Source organism: Electrona antarctica (assembly GCF_951216825.1).
Source record: "Electrona antarctica genome assembly, chromosome: 19".
NCBI lineage: Eukaryota > Metazoa > Chordata > Actinopteri > Myctophiformes > Myctophidae > Electrona > Electrona antarctica.
The window spans coordinates 10874593-10900536 of NC_136800.1; the positions used below are offsets into that span (position 1 = coordinate 10874593).

At 40.3% G+C, this 25944-nt stretch overlaps 3 protein-coding genes across 6 annotated transcripts; 2 read left to right on the plus strand and 1 right to left on the minus strand.

The window, feature by feature from the left end:
* Nucleotides 1–756: 756 nt before the first annotated feature.
* Nucleotides 757–6182, plus strand: arf1 (ADP-ribosylation factor 1). Of its 2 annotated transcripts, XR_013792390.1 has the most exons (6): nucleotides 757–879; nucleotides 3149–3328; nucleotides 3549–3659; nucleotides 3800–3924; nucleotides 4470–5179; nucleotides 5227–6182. XR_013792390.1 is itself a non-coding variant. In XM_079529619.1 (5 exons), the coding sequence occupies exons 2-5, from the start codon at nucleotides 3184–3186 to the stop codon at nucleotides 4629–4631; spliced, it is 543 nt and encodes a 180-aa protein (XP_079385745.1). In that variant the 5' UTR covers nucleotides 757–879; nucleotides 3149–3183; the 3' UTR covers nucleotides 4632–6182. The 2 variants fall into 2 exon arrangements, 1 of the variants encoding a protein (XP_079385745.1); XM_079529619.1 differs by having other exon boundaries at nucleotides 4470–6182.
* Nucleotides 6183–7547: 1365 nt separating this feature from the next.
* On the minus strand, nucleotides 7548–13124 carry cUnh1orf35 (chromosome Un C1orf35 homolog). The gene is made up of 8 exons (XM_079488633.1): nucleotides 12773–13124; nucleotides 12056–12209; nucleotides 11741–11786; nucleotides 11570–11652; nucleotides 11086–11158; nucleotides 9045–9124; nucleotides 8621–8743; nucleotides 7548–8141 (listed from the first exon to the last, which is right to left on the minus strand). The coding sequence occupies exons 1-8, from the start codon at nucleotides 12867–12869 to the stop codon at nucleotides 7883–7885; spliced, it is 915 nt and encodes a 304-aa protein (XP_079344759.1). The 5' UTR covers nucleotides 12870–13124; the 3' UTR covers nucleotides 7548–7882.
* guk1a (guanylate kinase 1a) lies at nucleotides 12441–25595 on the plus strand. Of its 3 annotated transcripts, XM_079488635.1 has the most exons (7): nucleotides 13415–14017; nucleotides 20394–20507; nucleotides 20696–20737; nucleotides 20834–21069; nucleotides 21999–22083; nucleotides 23015–23100; nucleotides 24137–25595. In XM_079488635.1, exons 1-7 carry the CDS (start codon nucleotides 13867–13869, stop codon nucleotides 24173–24175), a joined length of 753 nt encoding a protein of 250 aa, XP_079344761.1. In that variant the 5' UTR covers nucleotides 13415–13866; the 3' UTR covers nucleotides 24176–25595. The 3 variants fall into 3 exon arrangements, with proteins under 3 accessions (XP_079344762.1, XP_079344760.1, XP_079344761.1); XM_079488636.1 differs by lacking the exon at nucleotides 13415–14017 and adding an exon at nucleotides 12441–12633 and having other exon boundaries at nucleotides 20696–21069; XM_079488634.1 differs by having other exon boundaries at nucleotides 13389–14017; nucleotides 20696–21069.
* The last annotated feature ends 349 nt before the right edge of the window (nucleotides 25596–25944 follow it).

The window sequence follows — 25944 nt, forward strand, 5'->3', positions numbered from 1 at the left end:
TTTTACTTTACTGAAGTATTTGCATTTTTCCAAAATACTGTCCACTACATCTCAGAGCCAAATGTTGTATACTTTTTGATTATTATCGCAAAACATGCATAAGCAATTTAAGTCCCATGTTGCACTTAATAATACCACTACTTTCGTACCTTCAGTTCACTCAAGTAACGTTTTGAATAGGCCTACATTTATTTGTAACAGAATTAGGCCTACTACATTATGGTATTGCTGTAGGCGACTATTGCTACTTTTACGTAAAGCCAAGGGATAATTCACTTTCAAATAAAATAAACATCCCCCTTGTGCATTAGAAGGGCATTCTGTCTGTCTGTCCCTTTCTCTCTCTCTGTGTGTGTGTGTGTGTGTGTGTGTGTGTGTGTGTGTGTGTGTGTGTGTGTGTGTGTGTGTGTGTGTGTGTGTGTGTGTGTGTGTGTGTGTGTGTGTGTGTGTGTGTGTGTGTGAGAGACGTGTGTGAGAGACATGTCTGTCTGTCTGTCTGTCTGTCTGTCTGTCTGTCTGTGTCTCTCTCTCTCTCTCTCTCTTGTTGTAACAATGGTTTTGAATATGAATAATTATGTTGTTTTGTTTTTGTTTCGAGCTTTATGCAAAATGCCATTGGTTCATGAATGACATGAATGTTTGACTGAAAACAAGTAAAGTGTTTGTTGTTCTTTTTTAGTTTGTAAATAAAAAGGTTTTATAAAAAGTCAAAAAAAGTCTCTCTCTCTCTCTCTCTCTCTCTCTCGACTCCTGCCCATAGAGGGCGGTAGCGTCTGAGCAGAGGATCACGGAAGTTCCACTGAACGTCTGACGTGTCAAATGATCGCCATTTTCTTGAGGAAGGAAACGCCTAGAAGGAAAAGAAACGATAACAACTTTGTAAGAGGACATTATTTTAACCTTATTTATTGATTTAGCTACGCGTTGAGGTGTCAAACTCAATGTACCGCTTGTGTAAATAAAAGTTATTTTTAGTGGCATTACTGGTGAATTACTGGTGCATTACTGGCTCTAAATAAATCACTATTTGTAAGAGCTAACGCTAGCCTAGCTGGTGGATGAGACAGACAGACAGACAGACCGGATTGTTTTCATGTGAACATATTGCTAATATAATGCTATTGAAAGTGCATAAAGTGGCCGTATTCTGATGTTAGATTACTGTATTCTTCTATTAATTAATGGTCCATCATTAGGAAGAACTCTGTACCACTTAAACGTTTATCAAGCTGGGTAGCCTTAGCATTAGCATTGCTGTGTGTGGATCACTGTTCAGCCATTGACCTTATTTATGGTCCTAAATGTCACTTTGTGTCCAGTGTTGATGGACGTAAAGAAAAACGTTATATCAGAAACGTGCATTTCATTTCAAGGACCCTCTTTTTTGATAACGACCCCGATTCGATGTAGCCCAACATTTAGACTAGATGTATTTAATTTTTGGCTAGATTTGATGTTTTTTGTTTTGTTTTTTATCTCTGGAACCCCGATCTACAGACTAAATAAAACCCTGTGTTAATTTAACTCTGTGTACAAATGGAACCAAATGGACCCATACGGGTGTGTCATTTAGCTGGGGGATCCCTGGAACCCACTTTGAGTGTTTTTACCACTACCCTATTCAAACCCCATACAGTTAAATATCGTAAATGCCTTGCATGTCCAAAACTGTTACTTTTCAAGAAATGGAAAAATAAGCTGTGTTGCAATAGATCTGAATGTGTTATTAGTTAGTCACACGCTCTTTTTAACACTTAATTGGTTAAATATTTATAAAATCCACACACCAGTGCACACCACCTTTGAAACTTATTATTATTATTTCAGAAATGGCAAAAATACCTGATCTACAATTAAGGTCACAAACGAGTTGCATCGCTTGTAGATTGGCTATTTTTGCATGACACTAACTGTAGTATCACGTAAAAACCTAGCCGCAATTTGCAACTCTAGATTTTTTTTTACAATGGGATGAATCTAGAGTTGCAATACCCTCCATTGACTCCCCACTCATCCAATTTGGTTTGTGATCTGCTTGTCTTAAACAACGTTAAACTCACCAACATTGCAGCTGTAGTCCAAGCTTGAATTATCCTCTTTCAATCTGCCGAGCTTGTTTTTCATAAAAATCCCCCGTAGACATGTTATGAGCTACTTTCAAGAAATTCTGTGCAGGTGATTCTTTTTCTAAGTGCTGGAGTTTGGAAGCACTCGTCATAAGTCACTGAACGGCCCTGCGTACCACCTGTTTCGAATTTGCACATAATGCAGGAGGCAGCAGCGCGACCCGACAAAAACGAGTGCTTCCAAACTGCAACACTTAGAAAAAGAATCACTTGCAGAGGATGTCTTGACAGAAAGTAGCTCATAACATGTCTACGGGGGATTTTTATGAAAAACAAGCTCGGCAGATTGAAAGAGGATAATTCAAGCTTGGACTACAGCTGCAATGTTTGTGAGTTTAACGTTGTTTAAGACAAGCAGATCACAAACCAAATTGGATGAGTGGGGAGTCAATGGAGGGTATTGCAACTCTAGATTCATCCCATTATAAAATAAAAACCACACCCGTGTGAACTGAGTGGTGCAAGGTCTTATATAGCCTGACGTAATGTCAGTGACCATAGTAACCATGCTCATTTTTTTGGGTCCCACGTACAGGTACACACACGTACAGGTACACACATACATAGACACAAACATAGATACAGACAAAGCTGGTTGTTGGAGTGGTTTGCACCACTCAAAAATCTAGAGTTGCAAATTGCGGCTAGTAAAAACCAGAGCCATAGAGTAAGACAGAGTTACGCAAACTCCGTTCACTTCATGGGGCCAGTCCAATGGCGGTTCTTCTGCATAGACTTCTATTGGTTCGTCCCTATTTGAAGGCTTCAAATAGGGACAACCGGAAGTTTACGGAATGCATTGGAGTCTATGGACTCGCGCGGGTACATGAACCACGTGACCGGGCTGTTTTCTGCCCCCTCAATATCGCAACTCTTCTATTAGATGGCTCTGGTAAAAACATAAAAAACGTTGAAAAATGGAGAAGGTTTCTGCACAACATCTACAATATAAATGTCTGCCCACACTCCTCTTGCATGGCTCCCTTATTGAAACGGCACCTCTGCTTTTGTTTTCATTGCAGGTTTCTACCAAAGCTGTCTCCGATCAGTTGCCACCATGGGGAATATTTTTGCAAGCCTTTTTAAACTGCTCGCTAAGAAAGAGATGAGGATACTCATGGTGGGCCTGGACGCTGCTGGAAAGACAACAATTCTGTACAAACTCAAACTGGGAGAGATTGTGACTACGATTCCCACAATAGGTACATTGATCAATGCAAAGTAGAGAAACTAGGAGGACAGAATTATTTGATTTATATCAATCAAACGGATATCTTGGGTCGTAGTGTTCTGTAATATAACATCTTTATTTCTCTGCAATGAATGTTTATGGTTGTTAGGCATGATATGCAGATTGCAGAGATTTGTCAAGCTTGTCATATGTTATAAGAATATTGAGCAGCATATTGCAATGCTTTGCAGGCTTTAATGTGGAGACGGTAGAGTACAAGAACATCAGCTTTACCGTGTGGGATGTTGGTGGTCAAGACAAAATTCGACCGTTGTGGCGTCACTACTTCCAGAACACACAGGGTAAGTTTCTGTACTGTAGTGACCACTGTAGTGTTAGGCAGTTGTTTATTAGATGAGACATATATCACAGCGTTGTATGTGAATAGCTACACGTTCACACACCTACATATTTTCTTCTCCCATGTGTTTTTTGCTCGCAGGTCTCATCTTTGTCGTGGACAGCAATGACAGAGAGCGAGTCAACGAGGCCCGTGAGGAGCTGATGAGGATGTTGGCAGAGGACGAGCTACGGGAAGCAGTGCTATTAGTGTTTGCTAACAAACAGGTAAGTCATATTTCCTCATGTACTGTAAATCTTTCACTGTACAAAGGGAAATCCCCCTAACTAATGTTTTTCTTTTTTTGGAGCGGCTCTTCACATACAGCCTATTGGTTTATTAACCCATTCTGGGCGATCCCACCGAGTGGCGCGCTATGAGCTTGTAGGTCTGCTATTTTTGAAAAATCGAAGAACGACTGACATAGAAACATAGCTTTTTCAGAAAACTGTCAGGATGTAGAAGACATTTTTAGAATCTGATCTCAGGTCAAAATGGGTTAACTGGGTGATGACACCCATTTGTTTCTGACCTATTTAAGGGTTCCATGTAACTTGAGAAAGCCCGGACGGGCGAAACGTTGTTTGGTTAAAATAAAGAGAGGACGGGGAGCAAACGTACATGTGTCGTGTGCGGACATTCCCTTTTTTCTTAATTTGATCATTTTTTGGATCCAGCACCGTATTTAGAAACTGTGGGGATGTACATATCTTATTCAATTTTTGTACAGAGGGCAATCCTGATCATGTTTTGTTCATATTTATATTCTTAGGATCTTCCAAATGCTATGAATGCTGCGGAAATCACGGACAAACTGGCACTTCACTCCCTCCGCCATAGAAACTGGTACATCCAGGCAACCTGTGCCACCAGTGGCGACGGTCTCTATGAAGGACTGGATTGGTTGTCCAATCAGCTCAAAAACGCAAAATAATCACTCACTGTCCTCAAATATTACCCACTATTTTCCCTTGCTCTCTACTCATCTGATGTTGCAAATTGAGCTACTTTGTCCCAAAAAAAGTACTGGAAGCTGCTCTCACTTCATCTCTAATTACAACACAAATATAGGCCCTGGTGTAATCTGCTCTTGTAAAGCTGTCAGGTTTCTTATTTAATGTAAATAGACATTTTGGTCATTGGGCAGCTTATTGCACACAACACCTAACATGGTTACTTCTCTTGGTGGCCTTGGGCAGTCATGTGCAGTGTATGAGAAAGGGAGGCAAATAATTTAACTGTACCAGCTAACACGGGCCCTAGACCTCATTGTAACCTGGCAACTTCCTTATGTCAGCTTGTATGTAAACTGGTGATTTGTACTGTAAAAGGAGTGTTTTACTTTTGGGGCACAAATTATGAATTTATTATGACTCTATTTACATAACACTCATGCACTACTTGCAAATACTATATGGTTACGTTTAAATGATACCAGTATCAAGCCCCCAAAATACCATTAGCAAACACTGGCATTAACTTGTCATACTATCTGTACTGTGAGATTAGTCGGATTGATCTGATTCAAGAACTCCTGTGAACACTTACCAGCTTTTGTTATACAGTATGGCAGTCAGTGGTTAGCTTGAATTGAGAAATTCTGCCATGTTTTCTCATCTACCTGCTTTACGATTTACAGAGAGGCTGTCTGTACAGGCAGTATTCAATTTTTGTGTTCATATGACAGTGTCTCAGGTTAATCGTGTTATGCCTTTGCAATATACCCGCATTAGCAAAGAAGATGCATGATGTGGTCTATTGGTCTTGTCGGACATGCAAATGATTGTCGTCATGGGACTTGCTAAGTGATTGTTTACATCATTAGGCTGCACAAGAACTCTTATTACCCCACTGTTTGTGTTGGAGAACATTTAAAACTGTGGACATGTGACATTTTAACTGCCCTATACTGTAACCTAATGTATGTACTGTGTGGTGCAATTGTAACAAGCAGTTGCAGGCTGTGATGTCCTTGTGTCCTTACAATAGGCTCCATAAAAACATGCCTTTTTTATTGAAAACTGACTAATGCAATCCATGTGGAAGAAGGCATTTTGATGGCAATACCAATTCAGTTTTGACCTATATGTTGAGCATAGTGCTAGTATTCATAGTTTTGTTGCACATGTCCTTGGGGCGATAAAGAAGCCATACCTCTGCCTTCTAATCCAAGACACATGTTGCCTCTTTGTTGTATTTTTATTTTTCAAAGCTTTTTATTTCAAGGTGTGTGGGTGTTACTTCACTCTACTGCTCTGAAAATGTCTTAGTGATGCATTCAACACTTTTTTGATTGATAACTGCCTATATGTTTGTTGAAAACTGTACGTTAATCTCTTAGCCGACTTTGTCTAAGCATTTTTATGTCAAGTTACCTTAGCCTTTGTTTTATGAGAAGCACTGTAATTAAAGCGATTGGATTTAACCGTTTAGCATTTTTGATTTTCATTTGTTATATTGTATGCAATAAAATGTATTTGTGAAACGTATGTCCTCACTTTGTAAAGCATCTACAACTAGGCTTAAACCTTTTGACATCTAACCCAAACTGGTGTGTGCACCCCTTGTGCGTGACATGAAAAGTCTAATGGTGGTGCTATGGTTTTATTTTAAATTTATGTAGTAATATGTAATTAATGCAGAATATAGCCTATGCTGCATATATTACGCCATATTAAGGTTCATATATGTGGATAAAAAGGAAATATGTTTATATAGCTTATGCAATTTATATTTTACAACGTTAATGTAAAATGTATATAAAAGTATTTAAACTGAAGGCCGATAAACTTTATGACAAATACAAGCTCAGAAGAATGTCTCATGGTGTGCCGTTTGCACTGTATAATCACACATTTTGAAATTCGGAAAGGACACTAGGTTGGTTGAACAATCTTTCTACATTGCAATTCCTATCATTACATTCACTAGGAGTCTGGGACTGTCACCCTGTGACCCGAGATAAAAAAAAAAGTTGCCCCAAGGTGAGGGCACTGTATTTGTGTTAGGAGTGGTAAATGTGGATCATTCAGCCTGGGTGTTGTCTGGTAGAAGCATGCACAGGCGCCAACACTGGAGGTGGGGTTGGGGGTGCAATTGGGGAGCAATCTAGGACAACGTTCTTTAAGGTTAATTAGGCTGCTATGGTTAACGCAGCCAAGCCTATAAAACATGGCGGAAGAGTATGGTGGTCGTGGAAAGGGAGGGGGAAAGAGTCTTGGGTCCCTTACAGGGTGGCTTTGTCTGCTCTTCTCTCCTGCTGGTCCATCAGCCCTGGTTTGTGTGTGGCGGTCCTAACAGTACTCGGCCATATAAAAGGACCAGCTTGGTTTTTTGCACTCTTCTTTGTGAATGCCTTGCTCTTTTTTAGTGCACCCCCAGGTGCCAGCCTGCAGAACGCCCTCTTTCAGACCATTTCAAGGCAAATGCAAACACTACACTCTATTATGACGAGTGGAGTGCATTCCAACGGTATCTCACCAGCCAGGGAGCCTAACCTAGAACGGGGAGGGACAAAGGACCACTGGCTTGATAGAGAAAAGAAAAAAAAGGGACCAGGAGCTGCTGTGGTGTGAGAGGCACAGTGGGATGGAGGAGAGGTGCTAGGATGGAAACCATCAGGGAACATCTGTGAGGATTTTCAACAGATGGCAAAAAGAGAAGCGTTGTGCAGGAGTCCATATAGCTAAAGGGCAACGGTTTAGCTTAACGGTTATAAACGCATGACACCTGAATCAATACTGACAGTGTATTTTTGGTGTGCTAGTCAGAGGCTACTCCAAAACAGGTTTTGCTGCACTTAAATGAGATGCTAATAGGTGGAATGTAAAGAAATTGTAAATGAGCAATACTTTGTCCAATGCAATGGTAACTCATTTACTCGTTTTGCAAAACAAAAAACATGTAGCTCAACGTAAAACACATCCAACATGATATAAAAAAAACAAAAACAAATGATCACACCATTTCAGACATAATTATTTGTGCAACAGTAGGTAAACAATTAAAAACAACCTGCAATTAAAAAAAAAAGACTGTGATGCAGTTAAAAACATTTGCTGGTCATACAGATTGTCCCACTTCCATCCAGTCATGTGGGCTGTCCTGTCCAGGGCAAATGAGGTCCTATTATAGGAGCGCTCTATCCGCGTGTCTCTGACGGGGGGGGAAGGGGGAGGGGGGGCACTAGTCGTCCGAGTCTGTGTCATGGCGCCGCCTGCGGCTTTGTGTGGCAGCAGCAGGGGCCGCCTTGTGGCTGGCACGGTTACGGGGGACAGGGGACCCCCTGTCGGACGAGTCTGTGTCACGCCGCTGCTGGCGACGATCGGAGGGGGGGGAGCCGTGGCGCTCGGCCTTTGCCCCCCCCCTTGAATGGCTGTCATGGGGTCTGGCTCCACTCTGACTGTGGCATGATGGATTATGATGATGGTGGTCCTTTCTATGCCTGGGGAGTAGAAAGAAATAAACCATCAATGATTGGGACCCGGCGGGGGGGTCGAGTAAAGTTGGTGGGAGGGCTGCGAGTACGCACTACGCCGCTTCCTGAGGGACTTATTGTGACACTCAACAGAAATATCAATGGACTTTGCAGATTAATATGATTCCTTTTCCTCCACAGCAAAGTACAGTTAATAAAAGTAAAGGTTTGGTGAATTCAATTGAACATTTCATCCACCTAACACCACTGATGCATATGGCTTCTACAATGAAGTCTAGGCTTTATCCACACATATAGTAAACTAAATTAATAGATTGAACTTTTATCACTTCCAGCAGAACTTTGAAAATAGGTTATGGGCTAATAAATTATGACGCTACAAGTCTCTGACAGTCCATTGGCGCCCTCTAGTGCTCTGTCATGCATCACCAGATGTTTGGCTTATTTCAAACTCCAGGTTCTTCCAACTGCGAGAAATACAACACCTCTTTCTGTCGTCATCGGATTCTGAGGAGGCGGAGTCTCTTCTTTGTCTTTTCTTCTTTTTCTCTTTCTTCTTTTTCTCTTTTTTGTTCTTCTTCTCTTTCTTCTTCTTTTTGCTCTCATGCCTGAAGAATACATTTAAAATTTAAATTAAAGCAAAGTGCATGTGTTGAGAGTTCAACTGTTCGCCGCAGCCACGCGCCTTTTCAAACAGTTCTAAAATAGCGGATCTACACGCTCACCGTGTCGTAATGCGTTGAACTTGTAGATTGGCCATTTTTGCTACTTCACAACCCAACAATGAAGGGCATTCATTTATGAAAGAAAAGTGAAAAAAATAAATAATGGATACAAGGTTTCTGCCAGACAGCGACAATATGCAGGACAGGTGCATTTTGTGTTCGATATTACTCTGCATGTACTCACCTTTGCTCCTTCACCTCCGTTTCAAGACTCTCGTCCATGGTTTTGGCTGAAGTTTCGGAGCGACCCTCAGTCTTGTGGTGCTGTGAAGAAAAGCCCTTGTTTCAGCTTAAGCTGTCGAATGACAAATTCATGTGTAATTATTACTGTGACATTGTGGGAACATGGGAATATTCATAATTAGGGCTATATTATATATAAGAATTAGAATATATATAATATATTGTGTTGTACTAATATTCAGGGATATCACAATATTGTGATATTAAGTGTAATCTTTCCTGATTTTAAAGGCTGCATTAATTAACCCATTTAGACCTGAGCTCAATTCTACAAAAAACTTACGCTCTGAAGGAATATTATAGGCGTATATATATTGTGATATTTGATCTTGTCCATATGGCCCAGTCCTTTCATATTTTTTTCCCCAAAACTATTCATAGACAATGCCTCAATATAGATCGACGTCTATATTTGCAGTGAAAAGTCTAGTTATGAATAAAAAAAAACATTGTCTTTATCGCCGCGTAGAATTCATGTTCAGTGTGTATGTACTCAAGACACAAACAGTAAAAAAGGGGAAAAGCCAATTAATTACAAATATTGCAGGAAATCTATGTAGAGCTCAGCTCCCATAACAAAAAATCTGCATAATTTGTGAAATGTGCATTTATGTTTTCTGTATCTTTAGGAAACATTATAATGGCATACCTGGGATGACAATGCCCATCACTCATACACTCAAATGCATTCATATGTGATGGGCATAATCCTTCTAATTAGGAGTACAATGGGCTGAAACTATTGTTTTTAAGATGGCTTTTCTTCTGCCTTTACTTGCACAACAATTATGACCCCAATTGGCCTGATGGGGACCCTAATAATTAACTCCTAAGCTGTGAGTCCGATTGACAAGAAACTTGGCATCCATCTAGCTTCACTCTACAAATCTGCCTCAATAACTACTACATGACATTTTCTGTCTCCTAAACTATGGGTCCTGTTGAAGATAGTTTGACAAGCAAACGTCTTGTTGTAAAACTCTTTTCAGCACCTCAGACAGTGACCAGTGGTTCCCTCTTCAGTGGGATTGTGCGCACCCACGCAGTGACGTGGGCAAGGAGACCTGCTTTGTGACTTCCCAGCTTGCAACACACTGTTCCAACCTCCCTTTTCCCCTTAAACTTAGAATTAAGGAAATTAAGCTTTTAATTGCAAAGAAAATACAGCTGTCCGTCTACTGGCATTTGCACCACAAAAGGTCCTGTCAATAGAGCCGAATATCATCTACTTGCCAAGTCTTTAGTTGACCATGTTGTAAAATGTTTATCACCTATTTGGAATGTAGACAGTTTACTAGCCCACAGACCTGTATTTGCATAGTTAATTATGCATCAATATCTCAAGAACAATATCTCGGGTATGGGCTAACGGACTACCTTCAAACATGACCCATTCCTGCAAGGACCCGGGTTTGAATCGACCCCCATTTTGTCTTACATGTCTTATTTTCTGAAATTAAAGTGCAAGACCACTTTGGTAGAGGTTTGGGTTGTATAGTTACCTTGCAATGATGCAACTCCAAATGTGGACAAGAAATCAAAAATAATTCCTCCAGTGATTAGAATTTAGAAATTGATAATTCAAAATATGCTCCTCATTGACTTACATTGTACACTGAAACAGCTCTCAAAGTTGCTCTTTTAGTACATAAACAAACACAAACAAAGTTGATTTAGACGATCACCAAACCTCATACTGTTTTTCTTTTGTTTATTAAAAATGTTAATTTCCTGTTGATTTTGCCATTTTTATTAGGAAGAAAACCCGGACTGGATCCAGGTCTTCAAATAGTAAAATCAAGAGGAAGTTAACATTATTAAAAAACTGTATGAGGTTTGGTGATGCTCATATTGTCTGAATCAACTTTGTGTTTGTTCACATACTAAAAGAGTGACTTTAGAGCCGTTTCACCGTACAATGTAAGTCAATGAGGAGTATAACAATAGATTACATTTAAAGTGTCTGAGGACCAAAAACTTACTGTGAATACTGCCAAGCCAAGTTTAGCAGCCTCCTTCTCTTTTTGGGAGAGCATAATTTTCCGTGACGTAACACTGTGGACAGAAACATACTTGTAAACGTAAGTACCCTACTACAATCATGGTCCACTCAAATGAAGAACCCCTTCTCCTCCACTTGAGTTTCAAGAGGATTATTTTTGCTTCAGGAAAATAAAAATGGACAAATGAACCGCTGCTTTAACTGCAACTTAGCTCAAACTGCACCCGACGTGCATAAGCATTAAAATAATCTCCTCTGATGGAGGTAATTTAAACAACTAAAACATTACTCTGTGATACTATGCAAGTTAATTTGTAAAGCTCACTTAGTCAATTCATACACTGGGGCAATTAAAAGTGCTTTATATAAAACGTTAATACAGTGCAAGGCCAGGCCTGGGGGACTAGCAATGCAACCAAAATGACCAAAAGTCCTATGAAAACGTTTTTAAAAACAACAATCACCCAGAGCTTCCCAGGCCTGAGATACGGTCCACATCTCTCTCTTCACCATCAGGCTCTTCCCTCCTACACACATCTGCAAGGTCCTGGTGTGGGACACAGAAAATGTCAGACTTGGGTGACGGAAAGAAGTGAATTAAAACCAAAGCAAGCCTAATGACAAAAGGGAAATACCTCTTTGGTCAGGCCAGTGGGTTGTCTCCTTATATTCTTGTGTCCTCTAAATAGAAAGGGGAATATACATAACAGGGATTCATGTGTGGGCGTAGTGGTGTACACATTACACATCCTTCCTTCAACAATTATTACATGATATTGATGAATTGAACATGGTGGACCCTGTTGGAAACAAGTGTAATGCTTAATTGGGTCGTCCACTCACAGTTAACAGCCTTTGTATTGAGTTTGTGCTCGAAATGTACTGTAATTCTGCAAACTGTTAATACATATTTCAATCAATCAATCAAAAATGCGAGTCATGACACTTACAAGGCAGCCATCAAAGCTTCCTGCTCTTCAGCTTTCACAGCAGCAATCTCCTCTTCTCTGGACAGCTCCCTTACGCCACCTTGTTTATCTCTAGCATACCATGTCAAGTCTTTGCCCTTCTGCCAGCGCCCTACAGGTGCCATTAATGAGTTCCCTAAAAGAGGTGACATTATGGTAGTGTTTTGATAAGAAGCATTTTATAGTCAGAAATCAAATAAACTTTCCCTAAGCAATCACGGTTTTAATGTATTGGTTTCTGTTGCACTTTTTCAGGTATCTGTTGCACTTTTCTCAGGTCAAACTCCATAGGGTGCACATCATCATCAACAACAATCATGAATAGGGTGTAAGCCTACTATTTATTGCACATAACAATCTGCGCGTGCACGGAAGTGGTTGGCCCGATCTTACAAGAGGACCAGCAGCTGGTGTGATCTATTCGGGCCAGTTTTCTATTGATGTCAGTAGTGTGTGTCACGGGCAGCAAACTTCATTGAGTCATCAACCCAGTTGTACAGAAGCTGCGGCCCCTGGAACCATTACAATGCGGGATTGGTGTACAAACAGTACAGGATCAGGTAAAACGAAGTGTTATGCTGCGTTATGACTGCTCTTTTACAGATGGAACTACTAACTGCCTTTGGTTGGTCTTTCTGGCCATTTAGCCGGGATGCTAGCGAGTTAGCCGGGCTAAGTGCTAGCCGCCAGTCGACTCACCAAGATAGTTTTCTCTGTGCTTGTCGACTTTCACGTCGTCCCAGTTGAACTGGTCTTGGCCTCCCCGAACTCCTCCAGACCTCGAGGAGCCAAACATGTCTGCGTCGCGTAGATACGGTTCTTTCCCACACGTGTACCAGCCACCACAGGCAGTAGAATAGGTACCAGTGTACCACAGTGCTAGCTAGCAGGCCTGCTACTTTAGTAACTTCTCTCTTGACTCTTCTTCAGGGAAGGATAATCTCGCGAGGTGGGATCTATTCCATGCGCGTCTGCCCTAGTGTTGCCGTGTCTGCTTATTCTAAGCGACATTGGGCTTGTTTTTCCTGGGGCTTATTTCTAAAGTGTAGTTATGTTGGCCTTGTTTCCTAATGCAGTTTAAACGAGTGGTTCTCAAATCAAGGACCACCACATTAATAGGCGTATGTATTTGAGCAATTGAACCCCCCCCCCCCCCCCCCCCCATCTGAAAATATATTGTGCCACCGAGTGAGTGACCCTGTACCAGATTTGTTTTATGTTTCAAACAAGATTTCAAAATGTTCCAGTTTCTTTCATAATAGTAAATAAAGCTGGTAGATCAGCCTTTTTCATCGCTATTTTGTTGTCTTCTTTTGATATACCTTGGTTGCTTATTTCTCTCGCAAAATCCGGCAACACTAGTTTCTGCGCGTGCGCGTCACAACCTATTCCATGGTCACAACGCTGATGTTTTAGTTTATGATCTCTTACCTACTATATTTAGAACTCTTATTTACCCTACACGTTTCTACTAAACGGCTGAGAACTTAAAAGCCATGGCAGATATTCCCGCCCAAAAACACAAACAACAAGAATACAAGATGGCTAGGTAAAATAGAAGAACAATTTTGTAAAAATTATTCCTCCCCCACACACTTGTTTCTTTTCCGCTTTCGGGCGTTCTGAAACCCCGAATCATCCTAGAAATGACTGAAATGCGAGATCAAGCGTATTGGTGTTGACGATGAAGCCTCGGCGATCAAACTATTTGATCACAGTAGTTTTGTTTGCTGTGTGTTTCCAGTGAGTTGTGTGCTAATGGGTACTGATGCTGCTGTGGCTCCGATGACGTAATGACGTTAGACTCGGTCCGTAATGGCTCTCACAAGGAGACCGGGCACAGGAAAGAGAGACACAATCATCTAGGACGCTGCTACAGCCTTGGATTTAAAAAAGCTTTAATGTTCATGTACATGAGATACATTTCAACTCGACTCTTCTCAGGTAGGAACTGTCTGGAAGGCGGTCAGTTGATATTTTCCAAGTTCAGCCATTATTATTATTGTAAATAACCAAAACTAGAAAACCAATGATGCTGTCTGAGATGTACTGTTCAACTGTTTAATTGTGTTCATTTGATACGCTACCTGAAAGGTTTAATCATAAAGTGTAGCGCACTTTATGATTAAATCTTTTATGATTATCTGAAGCACACATCCTTTAAATGGACAATTTGGAGTACAGTACATGGCTTAGGTCTGCACTATTTGCTCTAACTGAGATTATTCTATATGAGTATGACTATACCTCTATGCAATGGAATGGACAATGGAGAGCTTATTTTCACAGTTTTTGTTGAGCATATTTTAAGACATTGTCATTTTGACTGACCTGTCTGTCACGTCACAGTTTTACAAGTGAAAGGCATGTGATCAATGTGGAACCTGTCCTGTATACTGTACGTTTTGTCTTGTGACCAAATTGCATCTGTCTGCAGCAACACACTTCAAATTAAGTCCTAACGGATTTCACATGAAGTTAATTATAGCAGATTTCTTAATTGGTTACAGACAAAGATCAGTTGCATACCATTCAATGCACAGGTTTGTTGTAATGTAATCCAATGTCTTGATTCTAATTGGTACCCACCCATAAATGAATTCACATCAGTCACATGTCCCACATTTTCTATAATAGAGCCTTTGTCAGATTAGAAATGTTGAGACTTGCTGTGAAATGTGTGAGAATTAGCAGTAACATTACAGCTGCATTTTTCTGGAGCCGGGTCAGGTCAACGGCTTCGTCAGATTTTTTTTAAACACTGTTATATTACCTCTTGGCCTAACTAATTTTCCATTATGCTCAAAATTATATATATATATATATATATATATATAGATAGATGAATCCTTTAAAATAGTGCTGCCAATTTTTGAGTAGGTTTAATGTTTTTAAAATCACACCCGTGTGAAGTGAGGGGCCCTAATATATTAAAGTCTAACTCATGTTGATTAAGTGATGTGATGTAAAACAAACGGTGCCAACACGAACATTAAATGCCATTAACAATAAAGAGTGAATATGACGTAATGAGGGACAATATGATTTTCCCTTCATTGTCAATGGCGTTTTTAAAACAAACATTGAACTAAAAACAAACATTAAACCACCTGTATATAGGAGGGGCTAGCGCCCCTCAAAAAACACCATTGACAATGAAGGGAAATTTAGAATAAAGATAATTTAATGTTTGTTTTGACACTGTTTGTTTTACATCACCTAATCATGAGTTAGACTTTAATATATTAGCGCCCCTCACTTGACATGGTTTTATGGTTACTGTAAGATGTTTATGGAATTGCTTGCATGCCATGTGAGCCAAAAGTGTTGGGAAACAAATGCTATTGCAAATTTCTCAGTAGGAATGACTTGAGTGAGTACGGCTGTGAAACGTATTGGGCAGAATCAACTTTATTGTCACGTCACAGTGAAAGTGAAAGACATGTGATCAATGTGGAACAAAGTTGTGGGATCCCTCCCTCCTCTCCCTGAACACTGTTTTCTCTGAACTGTTGTTCCTGTAATATTTCTTTGACCTCCAAAATCATGGAAGGGGAAAAAAACCTGTCAAGCCCGTTTTAGCTGCCTCCTTCTCTCCATTCTCTGATAATTGCGATGTGTGGACAGAAGCATCCTTTACTTGTCTATAAGTGCTCTACCAAGTACCGACCATCATGCTCCATTAAAATTAGCTCTCTCGCCACTTAAATATCAAGACCAGAGGAACATTTTGCTTGAGTAAAAAATAGAAGATAAAAAGAACGGCAAATGCCATGGAAATAAATCAAGTACTGGCTTCCAAAATAGCAACTATGATATGAATTTGACTTTGAAAATAGTGATGCTACGTTTCATTTCTAAGATGTCTCTGTGGGGAAGACTTTATTCATTGAGGACATCATTAGTGATCAACAGGACAAGGTTCCGAAAAGGATGAACTTGGCTTATACCGACTGAGTCGATACTACGCACCCTTATGTACTTCCTGAACAGGGTCTCCATCACATTGCTGTTTAGAGTAAACAATCAAGAGGCTGTGGAGAAGAATGGCACTGTCACTTGCACCTGCAAAACCTTGCAACCTCACTGCATCCGTGCTGTTTTGCTTGGAGGCATGGTTTTAATTCATTGATTTTTAGCATTGTCTGGTCAAAGATAATGGAATCACTTTGGTATTTTTAGCCTTCCAGTGTCTTTGGATTGAGTATTTAGTTAAAGGGATACTTCACCGCTTTTGCAAAAAAAAAACCCACTTCCCTGGGGTTATTTTTGCGTGTAATGTGTGCTAAGGAGGAGCAGTGCACCAAAGCATTATGGGAATTGTAGTCCAGGAAGGAAGTGGGCCCAGTGTCTATGATGTCATGGACACTGCTAAAATCTAAAATATCTAAAACCACATACTACACACACAGACTCCCAGGAAAGTGTTCTAAATCTTCTAAACGCCATTTTGCAAAAAGGGTGAAGTGTCCCTTTAAATAACATGCTCGACAGGAACTCTAACCAAATAATGGTCCGGTGCATGCCGGTGCAAACATAAATAAAAGCCTACAGCCCCCTGCCCTGGTTCCTTTTAAACACCGGTGTCCAAATCGATGTTGCATATTAAGTGTTACTGTTTGGAAAAATACAGTAGTATATTTTCATGTACAGTATGGGGATTTTCTCTGAGGATGGTGCAAGTCAAGAAGATAACTGGTGGGAGGGCTGTGTAATCATCATCTGGTTCTCTCTCTCGCTCTCTTCGTCTTGTCCCTGCCTACATGGTATGCCACAAAAAGCTAGGCTACACTCCACTCCATGTACACATACAATTCCCATCTCTTTAAAATACCATCCATAGCTGACATCTGCCCGAACTTTCACACACTTCCCTAGTGAGTAACGGTAAGGACAATGCCTAGAGACAACTTGATTCTTCAGGCTGCTGAAACTTTATCTGATTAATTATTAAAGGACCACGTCACCACTTTTGAAACCTATCTTCATATAATACGTCCTCACTAATAATCATGATAAAATGGCATGCTTTTTTTCTACTCTGTCTGTGTCTCATCTCATAGGAGGGCTGTGGAAAGTTCAGAAACCCGTCCACCAGGCAGATTTTTTTTAAACTATTTTCACAAAAATGTTTAGATTTTTATTATCGTGAGAACGATGGCTTCCGTTTTCGCATTGCAACTTTCATGACTAGAAAGCCTGCAGTTTCTATTAGGTTGGATTCCCCATCGATGATGTCACTGGTGGACGTGTTTCTGAACTGCCCACAGCCCTCCTATGAGACACGGACTGAGTAGAAAAAAATGGTGCCATTTTATCATGATTATTAGTGAGGACGTATTATATGAAGATGGGTTCAAAAGTGGTGACGTGGTCCTTAATAATCTGGACAGGCAAAAGTTGTAAAAAGCAATGCATGATTGAAGTATTTATTAACAGTTTGCAGAATTACAGTACATTTCAAGCACAACTCAATACAAAAAACGTAACTGAGTGGACGACCCAATAAAGCACACTTGTTTACAAAAGGGTCCACCTTGTTCAATTCATCTTAACATATAGAGACATACAAATATGCACTTCTATATAGCCAAAAAACAGGAAATCATCATAAAGGATATCTAATTTGCTCCCTTTCTTGTGCAGGGGGGTTACTTTAGCCAGTTTGAAATCTTGGGGGACCTGTCCCTGTTTGATGGAGAGGTTTAAAATTATTATGAGCTATAGAGATGGCCGAGTTTCTGAGAAATTTGGAGGGAATATTGTCATGGCCAGTGGCCTTGTGGGGTTGAAGGGCACTCTTTTCTTTTTAAAAATACCTCTTCTGTTGTTACCATTGCTAGTTTAAAATCATCTTTACAAACACCTAGGCTTTTGTAGAAGGCTTTGATGTGCTCTACACCAAAGCTCCCGGAGTGGGAGGGCAGTTTGTTAACCAGCGTTGTTGCAATGTTTGTAAAGAAGATGTTTAAGTAGTTCACGTCAAGCTTGTCAGTGATGAGGATGTCGTTCGATTTTATGTTTGTAAACCTGGTTTTTAGTTTCTGACTGCGGCTTCCAGGGGCCTGTTTCACGAAACTTGGATTAACTAATCCAGGATTTAAGGCAAAACCAGGTTTGTTAAATCCTGGTCTGTACAGCCTGGTTTATTCCATTCCACTAAAGCCAAGCGAGGCTTAGAATGGGTGGATTTATGGAGCCAGGATCATAAAGCCTGGCTGAATGCAGAGCCTGGCTTTTGCTCTCTAGACCCAGTTCGGTGGAACACAGATTTACAGATCCTTCTTCTTCGTGGGGTATTATGGCAGTTGGCATCCTTAATAGTTGCATTACTGCCCCCTTCTGTATATCTCAGTATCTTTACTAATCTATTCCAGATTTACTGATACAAGGATTTAAGCTTCTAAAAGAAACAGTAGCTAAAGAGAGAAAATACTCTCAATAGTGGATAGACTGAATGATTAATTACCCCAAAAATATAGTCTACATTTTACCACTTGTCCAGACAGGGGCCAGACTGGTGAACCGTGGGTCATGGGTTCAATAGTGGGTGAAATGTTACAATGGTAATATGTTGTAAAACAATGAGTAGTTTAGTTTAGTAATAGTAATAGTTTTAGTTTAGTAATGTTTTCACCTTTACATTTAAAAAAAAAAACATTTTATAATATAATTCTTCTTTACCACTTGCACCACAGCAAACCTATTCTGGGGGAACATTCACCAAAAGCAGCTGATCTACAAGCTGTCATGATGAGGTTGTGCAGCCTATATTTTTTGGTTCTTTGATTTTGTATATAGTGCTTAAATTAGTTCTTTAATGCAGACCGATTTAAAACAAGGCAACATAAACCCATAATTGAATAAGTGTGGCAAAAATAATTGGTTTGTGATCAGATTGACTGCTTAATGAACAGTAAAGACATCAGGATTAGGTTAAACCTGGCTGTTAGCCTGGTCCGGAGCAGGCTAAATCCACAGCATTAGTTTCCATGGTAACTAGTGTGGCATTGCTTTCATGAAACTGAATCAAGCCTCAACATATCCAGGTTAGCCTGGAACTCGCCTATGCTTTTTATGGCATAGGCAGCGAGAAACTGCGCAGCTGCGCGACATGAGACTAATTACTTGGAGCGACAGAGAGAGAGAGAGGAGTGTACGTGTGTGCGTGTGTGTGTCAATTTAACAAAGGTGCAGACGATCAGAAATCGGCAGAGAGTGAGCGATGTTTGCGCTACTCTATGCCGAATTGAAGTGGACTCTGACCCAGCCTTTTTTTTTCTCCCTGGAAATAAAAACGTCTGGCTTTCCAAGGCTATATCCAGGTTAACTGGCAAACCTAATCTGGCAAGATTAACCAGCTTTCATGAAACCGGTTAATCGCTGATCCAGGATATATTAAACCAGGATATCTGTTAAATCCTGGTTTAATCTCTAATCCAAGTTTCGTGAAACGGGCCCCTGAACCCCCCAGGATTGTTTTTGTTTTCCTCTGCTTTATCATTGATAAAGTATCTTTTTGCGGATTTGGTCATGGTAGTTACAATGTTTCTTAGCTTGTTTCGTTGGGTTTTTAGGATGCCCAGTTGAGTTTGGAGATCACTGTCAAAGCGCTTGGCTAGCTTGGACTTGCATTGAAGAAGTTCAGAGCATTTTTTGTCTCTGGCTTTCATTGCAGTCATTACAGACAGATATTTCTATGATATGTCGGCCAAATGGTTGGATGTAAAAGTTGCACAGTCAGATCAGAACCTGAGACTAGAGCCAGTGGGTTTGATTTATTGGTTTTAGTGCTTTTGTTACATCTTACATGTATCTGTTTAAGGTTAACAAACTTGGACCTATAAGAAAAAATAGCTGGTGAATTAGCTTCTTTTTCTGTTTTTCCTAACCTTGCAACCGTTTCTTGACACCAGATAGGGTTCGTCTGCAACCCCAATTAAGGTGGAATTGTTCCATGACAGCACCTTGTTAACAAGAGGACCTCTGCTGGTCTTATGGGAAATCATTAGCGATGGTTCAGCAGTATCTGGAAACTGCTGATTATTTTGTAATGTTAATTGTGTTTATCACACATGATAAAGCGTAGTTCGAAAAAGACGAGGCAGTCATTGCTTTGTTAATTTGTTCCACCTCTTTTCCCTTCTCAGAGAAAGGTGTAAAAAGTATGCTCCATGACTCATGCTTTTGCAAATGTGGTTCTTCTAACTCCACCCACATAAGATTCCAGTGTTTGTATTTTTCCCTCCCATTTGCCCAGTGATTCACTTTGCTCTCTGCTTGCATCCACTTAACCCAGTCTCTCTCTCCTCTCTTCAAGCTATGGCTGGTCCCAGGCCTGTGGTGCTCAGTGGCCCATCGGGGGCAGGGAAAAGCACGCTGGTTAAGAAGCTCATGAAGGAATACAATGGTGTTTTTGGCTTCAGTGTGTCACGTAAGTGTGCCTGTGTAAACTACGATAGTACTGACGCATGACTCGTGTTCTTATGAACATATACAGTAACAGCATATATTTTAGCCTGTATTTTATTTGCTTCGTTGATTTAGGTCTCTTGTTGTCAGGATGTTTCCTGTTCAAAACAACAACAAAATCTCTAAGCCATATGTATTGTCATTCCTCAGATACAACAAGAAATCCTCGACCTGGTGAAGAGAATGGCAAAGGTACGTTCTCCTTATTCTCCTGTGACTCCTTCTTTCAAGCCATTGCCCTTTTGGCTCAAGATTTGAGTATAATCGTCTATTTTGTTCTCATCGCAGATTACCATTACGTTACAAGGGAAGTTATGCAGACTGCAATCGGCAACGGGGAGTTCCTTGAGAACGCGGAGTTTTCCGGAAACCTGTATGGGACTAGCAAAGCTGCTGTGCAAGATGTCCAGGCCAAGAACCTCATCTGCATACTGGACATTGATATGCAGGGTGTGAAAAACATCAAGGGGACAGACCTAACGCCCGTCTATGTGTCCATCCAGCCTCCGTCCATGAACATCCTGGTGAGGACACGAGGACACGCAGTCTCTGTGGAGCCATGTCGGCGATACAAGATTTCATGCGTCACGTTTCATGTATACCGTATTAGGGCATTAAGCAACCAGTCGACTAGTTTACTAGTCGACTAGTAAATCCACTAGTCGACCTTGCTGGTACTAGTTGACTAGTTAATAAGAAAAAAAAAAGTTTATTTATTTATTTCCCCCCGATTTTGTAGGCCTCAAGAACAGGTAGATTATAGTTATAGTCACCAATGTACACAGTTTTTAAATGTACATTTTTTTTTTACATAATAGGTGGTTAAACAACTAGTCGACTAGTAAACTAGGCAACTAGTCGACTAGTAAAAATGACTAGAAGTGAATGCCCTATACCGTATAAAAGCATATGCACTAACTTGTGCAGGACATGAGTATTGTCACAAGTCTTGCAGAGCTATCATGGATCGATATTTTTATCTATGCAATTCCTAGCTATTCCATTGATAACGTTTTCGATTTAATGGAATAATGTTTACGTATATCAATGAATTGATTAACCACTCAAAGGGCCAAGGACACTTTGGTATAGGTTAGGGTTGTGTAGTCGCCTTGCCATGATGCAACTCCAAAGGTGGGAAGGAAATCTAACATGGTTGTCCATTGATTTAGAAATGATTCAAAATATGCTCCTCATTCACTTGCATTGTAAAGTGAAACGGCTCTCATGAAGTCACTCTTTTAGCCTGTAAACAAATGCAAACAAAACAGATTTTGACAATATAGAACCTTTAAAAACCCTGTACTTTTTAAAAATGAGTCTTTGTATGTATACCAGAGCAAATGTAGCTATTTCTTTTTTTTAAATCCAACAGTTTAACTGTTGCACCGATTTTCTATTGATATGTGAAATTTATCCTGCTATCCTAATATTTTATTTATTGTCTTCCCAGGAAAAGCGTTTAAGAGACAGAAAAACCGAGTCAGAGGAAAGTCTCCAAAAGCGTTTACAGGCAGCTCAGGTGGACATGGAGATCAGTAAGTGTTCAAAAGTTATTTTAACAAGAATTGACACTCTAGTCATGACTGCCAGGTGGCAGCCAATCATGACTAGTTCACTAGTAAGGTCGCTAGGAGGCAGCCAATCATGACTAGTTCACTAGTAAGGTCGCTAGGAGGCAGCCAATCATGACTAGTTCACTAGTAAGGTCACTAGGAGGCAGCCAATCATGACTAGTTCACTAGTAAGGTCGCTAGGAGGCAGCCAATCATGACTAGTTAACTAGTAAGGTCGCTAGGAGGCAGCCAATCATGACTAGTTCACTAGTAAGGTCGCTAGGAGGCAGCCAATCATGACTAGTTCACTAGTAAGGTCGCTAGGAGGCAGCCAATCATGACTAATTCACTAGTAAGGTCGCTAGGAGGCAGCCAATCATGACTAGTTCGCTAGTAAGGTCGCTAGGAGGCAGCCAATCACGATGAGGTCGTGTTTAGCAGTGGTTCCCAAAGTGGCGTCCGGGGACCCCTTTGGGTCATTGAGAGAGTTCCAGGGGGTCCCCAGCTAAATGATAATTATGAACCAAATGGACCCTTATGGGTCTGTAACTCGGTGTGCAAATGAGGGGGAAAAAAGTGTACACTCAGAGTTAAATTAACTTTGACAATATAATGGGTCCCAGAGATAGAAATGCCATTAACTGGTGCGCTGTAGCCTAATTCAGGTCAAACCTGGGGTCCTTGAGCCATAGAAATCTTCTCTTATGGGGGTCCCTGGCATATCTCTTCAAATGGGGGTAATTAGTGTCAATTTGTGGTTCCTTGACATGAAAAAGTTTGGGAACCAAACTTGTTTAGAGTCGTTTTTACGGTACAAGCCCCAATAGTGATTGTAAGCCAGGTTGGCACTCGGCCAAAACATTGATTCACTTGTTGGGCTGCGTTGCTGAACCATCCTGCCTTCTCCTCCCAGGTAAAGAAGATGGCTTATTTGATGTTGTCATTGTCAATGATAACTTGGAGGATGCCTATGCCAAGTTAAAAGATGCTCTTCTTGAGGTAAGTTACCAGTGAGGATAGCCCAAACACATATCCTGAAACTTGTATTAAATACCAGCTATCTATAAATGCACCTCTGTGTGCACCTCTCTTTACTTACGTACGTACGTACGTACGTACGTACGTACGTACGTACGTACGTACGTACGTACGTACGTACGTACGTACGTACGTACGTACGTACGTACGTACGTACGTCAAATTCGACACATGTGTTCCACACCCCCACAGGGAGTGCAGTGCCCGGTGTCGAGTCCGTCGGATACACCTTTGTCCAGAACCAGCACAAAAGCCTCTGTCCAGGCTCTGAACCTGATCACTCCTAATATCTCCATATATGGAGCTGGCCTGTTCTGACATCACATGATGTTCTGACATCTGCATAGAATCCATATTTGGGCATGCCTGATTCATATATGGGCATAAAAGGGACACAGACATAACTGGGTGGGACATTCATTTCCAATTTGCATCGTTCCAAGTAGGCCAGTGCCCAACGGGCACCACTCTAGTAATGGAAATGCAAGAAAAATAGTGGCTGGCTTATAACATCAATGTGGGATACGTACAATGAATAGGGCATTTGAGGGATTAGAATTAAGACAAGCCATTATGATATGAGTTACAAGACTAGCAAATGAAACAGGAAGCTGCTATAAAACTAAATTGTTTGAATTGTGGTTTTATTAATTGGCAGGAAGAGGTGAAGTTCTCTCTGCCAAGTCGGTTATTTTCCCATATTGGGACAACTCGCATCAGTATCACGCTTATATCAAGGCCACTTATCAAAAAACGGATGTTTCTTTTCCTACTTTCATAATTGAGGGGAAGAATCTGCTGGATAACTACTTTCTACTTACTGCTACAGTTTGTTACTGTTATGGATACATGCCGTTTATTATTCCATGAGCATTGATTAAAACTGATAACAAAAATTGACCAGGATTATGTTTTGAGGTGTCCCCAAATCTGATCTGAACAGACCTACCGGCCACAGCCAAACAGAAAATGTGAAACAAAGTTTTATCTCCCCCAGGAAATAACCAACGTTAAGAAGGTCGACATGTCTTCATAGAGGATCGAGAGTCCTGAGAGCCCTCAACTCTTTTTACGGCTTCTCCTTACAAAAGCGCAGCAGGCCTCCATTCCAGTTCTGGACATTCCGTCAGGTGGTGGCCAGTGAAGTTCAGACGGCATCCTCGGCAACACCTAAAACTATATTTGACACATTTCAGAGGAAATGTAAATCACAGTGGAACACTTTTTACTGTATCTAGTTCTTTGACTGGTTTGGCCTACAAGGTTCTTATTTTTAATTTTTTTGACACAATGTCCTCACAAAACTTCATTAATGGTTATTTTATGTGTAACTCCATATGGTGTTTAAGATTTATTGTCTTTATAATTTTGGTCCTGTCAAAATAGATGACTGCCCGTTTAGTTGCTAAACTTAAACGGGCAGTCATGTACTGAAGTAATTCTGTCCCATTTATTGTTCTGGCCTAGCTATGGATTTCTCACAAAGTAACAAGAGAGACCTGCATGTCTCACTCCATCAACTGGATAAACTGGTTAGGTTAGGACTTAGGTCATAGATAGTGGCGAAGAGTTGTGCTACTTTAAGTCATAGTACTTAGTGGGAGCGACTTGTGCTACTGTGCTAACACCAGAGGAATTCTGTAATGTACCGGTATGACCAGTCACATTATGCTGGTGGTGTTGGATTCCATTGTAGTGAATATTACAGGATGCATTAGCCAGATGACCACAGTGGTTTCTGTAGATGGTAATGTAGCAGTGAGAAACAAGGCTTTGTTTTCAGTTGATATTGGATGTTCTTGAGACTCTTGTAACACAAATAAACATGCAGTGCTTTTCTAACAGTATGTGGGCATTTAAGGCGGCACTGTAATGCAGGTCTTTACGTCGTTTTACATTCCCGCTAGCTGAGTCATTTTAAATTGTAGAGCAAATCTGAAAGAATTATGTATATTTTCTCAGGAACATGACTCTTATTTGATCCATGAAGGTAGAAGTATTAAGTCAACTATATTGTTGAAATGACTGGATTCCAACTAATCCTTGGCTGTACAGGCCTGGTTTATAAATTGTCATAAAATATTTAACTCTTTCCATAATCTACTAGCAATGTGGATTCATGAAACGTTTTGAGACTAGTGTGTGAGGCTGGGTAAAATCTAAGTGATGTACTGTACTGTAGTAGGATTGCATCCAAGAACTACTGTAGGTGATGAGAAAGAACAAAACTTAAATGTTGAAAAATGTAAAACAAATATGTAATGGCCACCTATCTTTGATAGGGATTTACAATAACTACAGTATATAACTTGCAGGCCTTTTTATTAAGACCAGCTGTGAACAGTTTAACTCAGTTATTTTATAGTTAAATTGTACATTTGTAAAACTTTTATATTGTATAATTTCTTAAGTTATGTTAAAGTTTAGACTATGTACTCTATATCCAGTGGGTTGCTTTAATCACTTGACAAAAGTGATTTTTAAAGAAGCCGTGATACATATACTGTATATGCGAACCGATGCATACCCTGTGTGTACACACATAAATCAAGCACACAAGACAAACTACTCTACTTAAGAAGGCTACACTACCCATTGAGGTAAACTATTCAATCTTTTTTTTTTCACCTTTTGATGGCTTATTTTCATTCTTGAGTAGAATTGTCATTGTCCTGACTATATTCATTTTTCATTTCAATCCATTCCTTATGGGCAAAGATGTTCTTGTTTTGCAATGTTAACACCCAACTTCAATGTAAAGCGGCAATTGAACATGGAAATGTTACACCATTATTAGGTGTAACA

Excerpts from the sequence above, each read along its gene's own strand:
- arf1 (XM_079529619.1), top strand. The coding sequence starts at position 3,184 with ATGGGGAATATTTTTGCAAGCCTTTTTAAACTGCTCGCTAAGAAAGAG. Across the intron at positions 3,329-3,548 it reads GACTACGATTCCCACAATAG|GCTTTAATGTGGAGACGGTA; the intron begins GTACATTGATCA and ends AATGCTTTGCAG. Across the intron at positions 3,925-4,469 it reads TAGTGTTTGCTAACAAACAG|GATCTTCCAAATGCTATGAA; the intron begins GTAAGTCATATT and ends TTATATTCTTAG.
- cUnh1orf35 (XM_079488633.1), bottom strand. The coding sequence starts at position 12,869 with ATGTTTGGCTCCTCGAGGTCTGGAGGAGTTCGGGGAGGCCAAGACCAG. Across the intron at positions 11,159-11,569 it reads TCAGGCCTGGGAAGCTCTGG|TGTTACGTCACGGAAAATTA; the intron begins GTGATTGTTGTT and ends TTCTGTCCACAG. Across the intron at positions 9,125-11,085 it reads TTGGCTTGGCAGTATTCACA|CACCACAAGACTGAGGGTCG; the intron begins GTAAGTTTTTGG and ends TTTTCTTCACAG.
- guk1a (XM_079488634.1), top strand. The coding sequence starts at position 13,867 with ATGACGTTAGACTCGGTCCGTAATGGCTCTCACAAGGAGACCGGGCAC. Across the intron at positions 20,508-20,695 it reads TTTTGGCTTCAGTGTGTCAC|ATACAACAAGAAATCCTCGA; the intron begins GTAAGTGTGCCT and ends GTCATTCCTCAG. Across the intron at positions 21,070-21,998 it reads CTCCGTCCATGAACATCCTG|GAAAAGCGTTTAAGAGACAG; the intron begins GTGAGGACACGA and ends TTGTCTTCCCAG.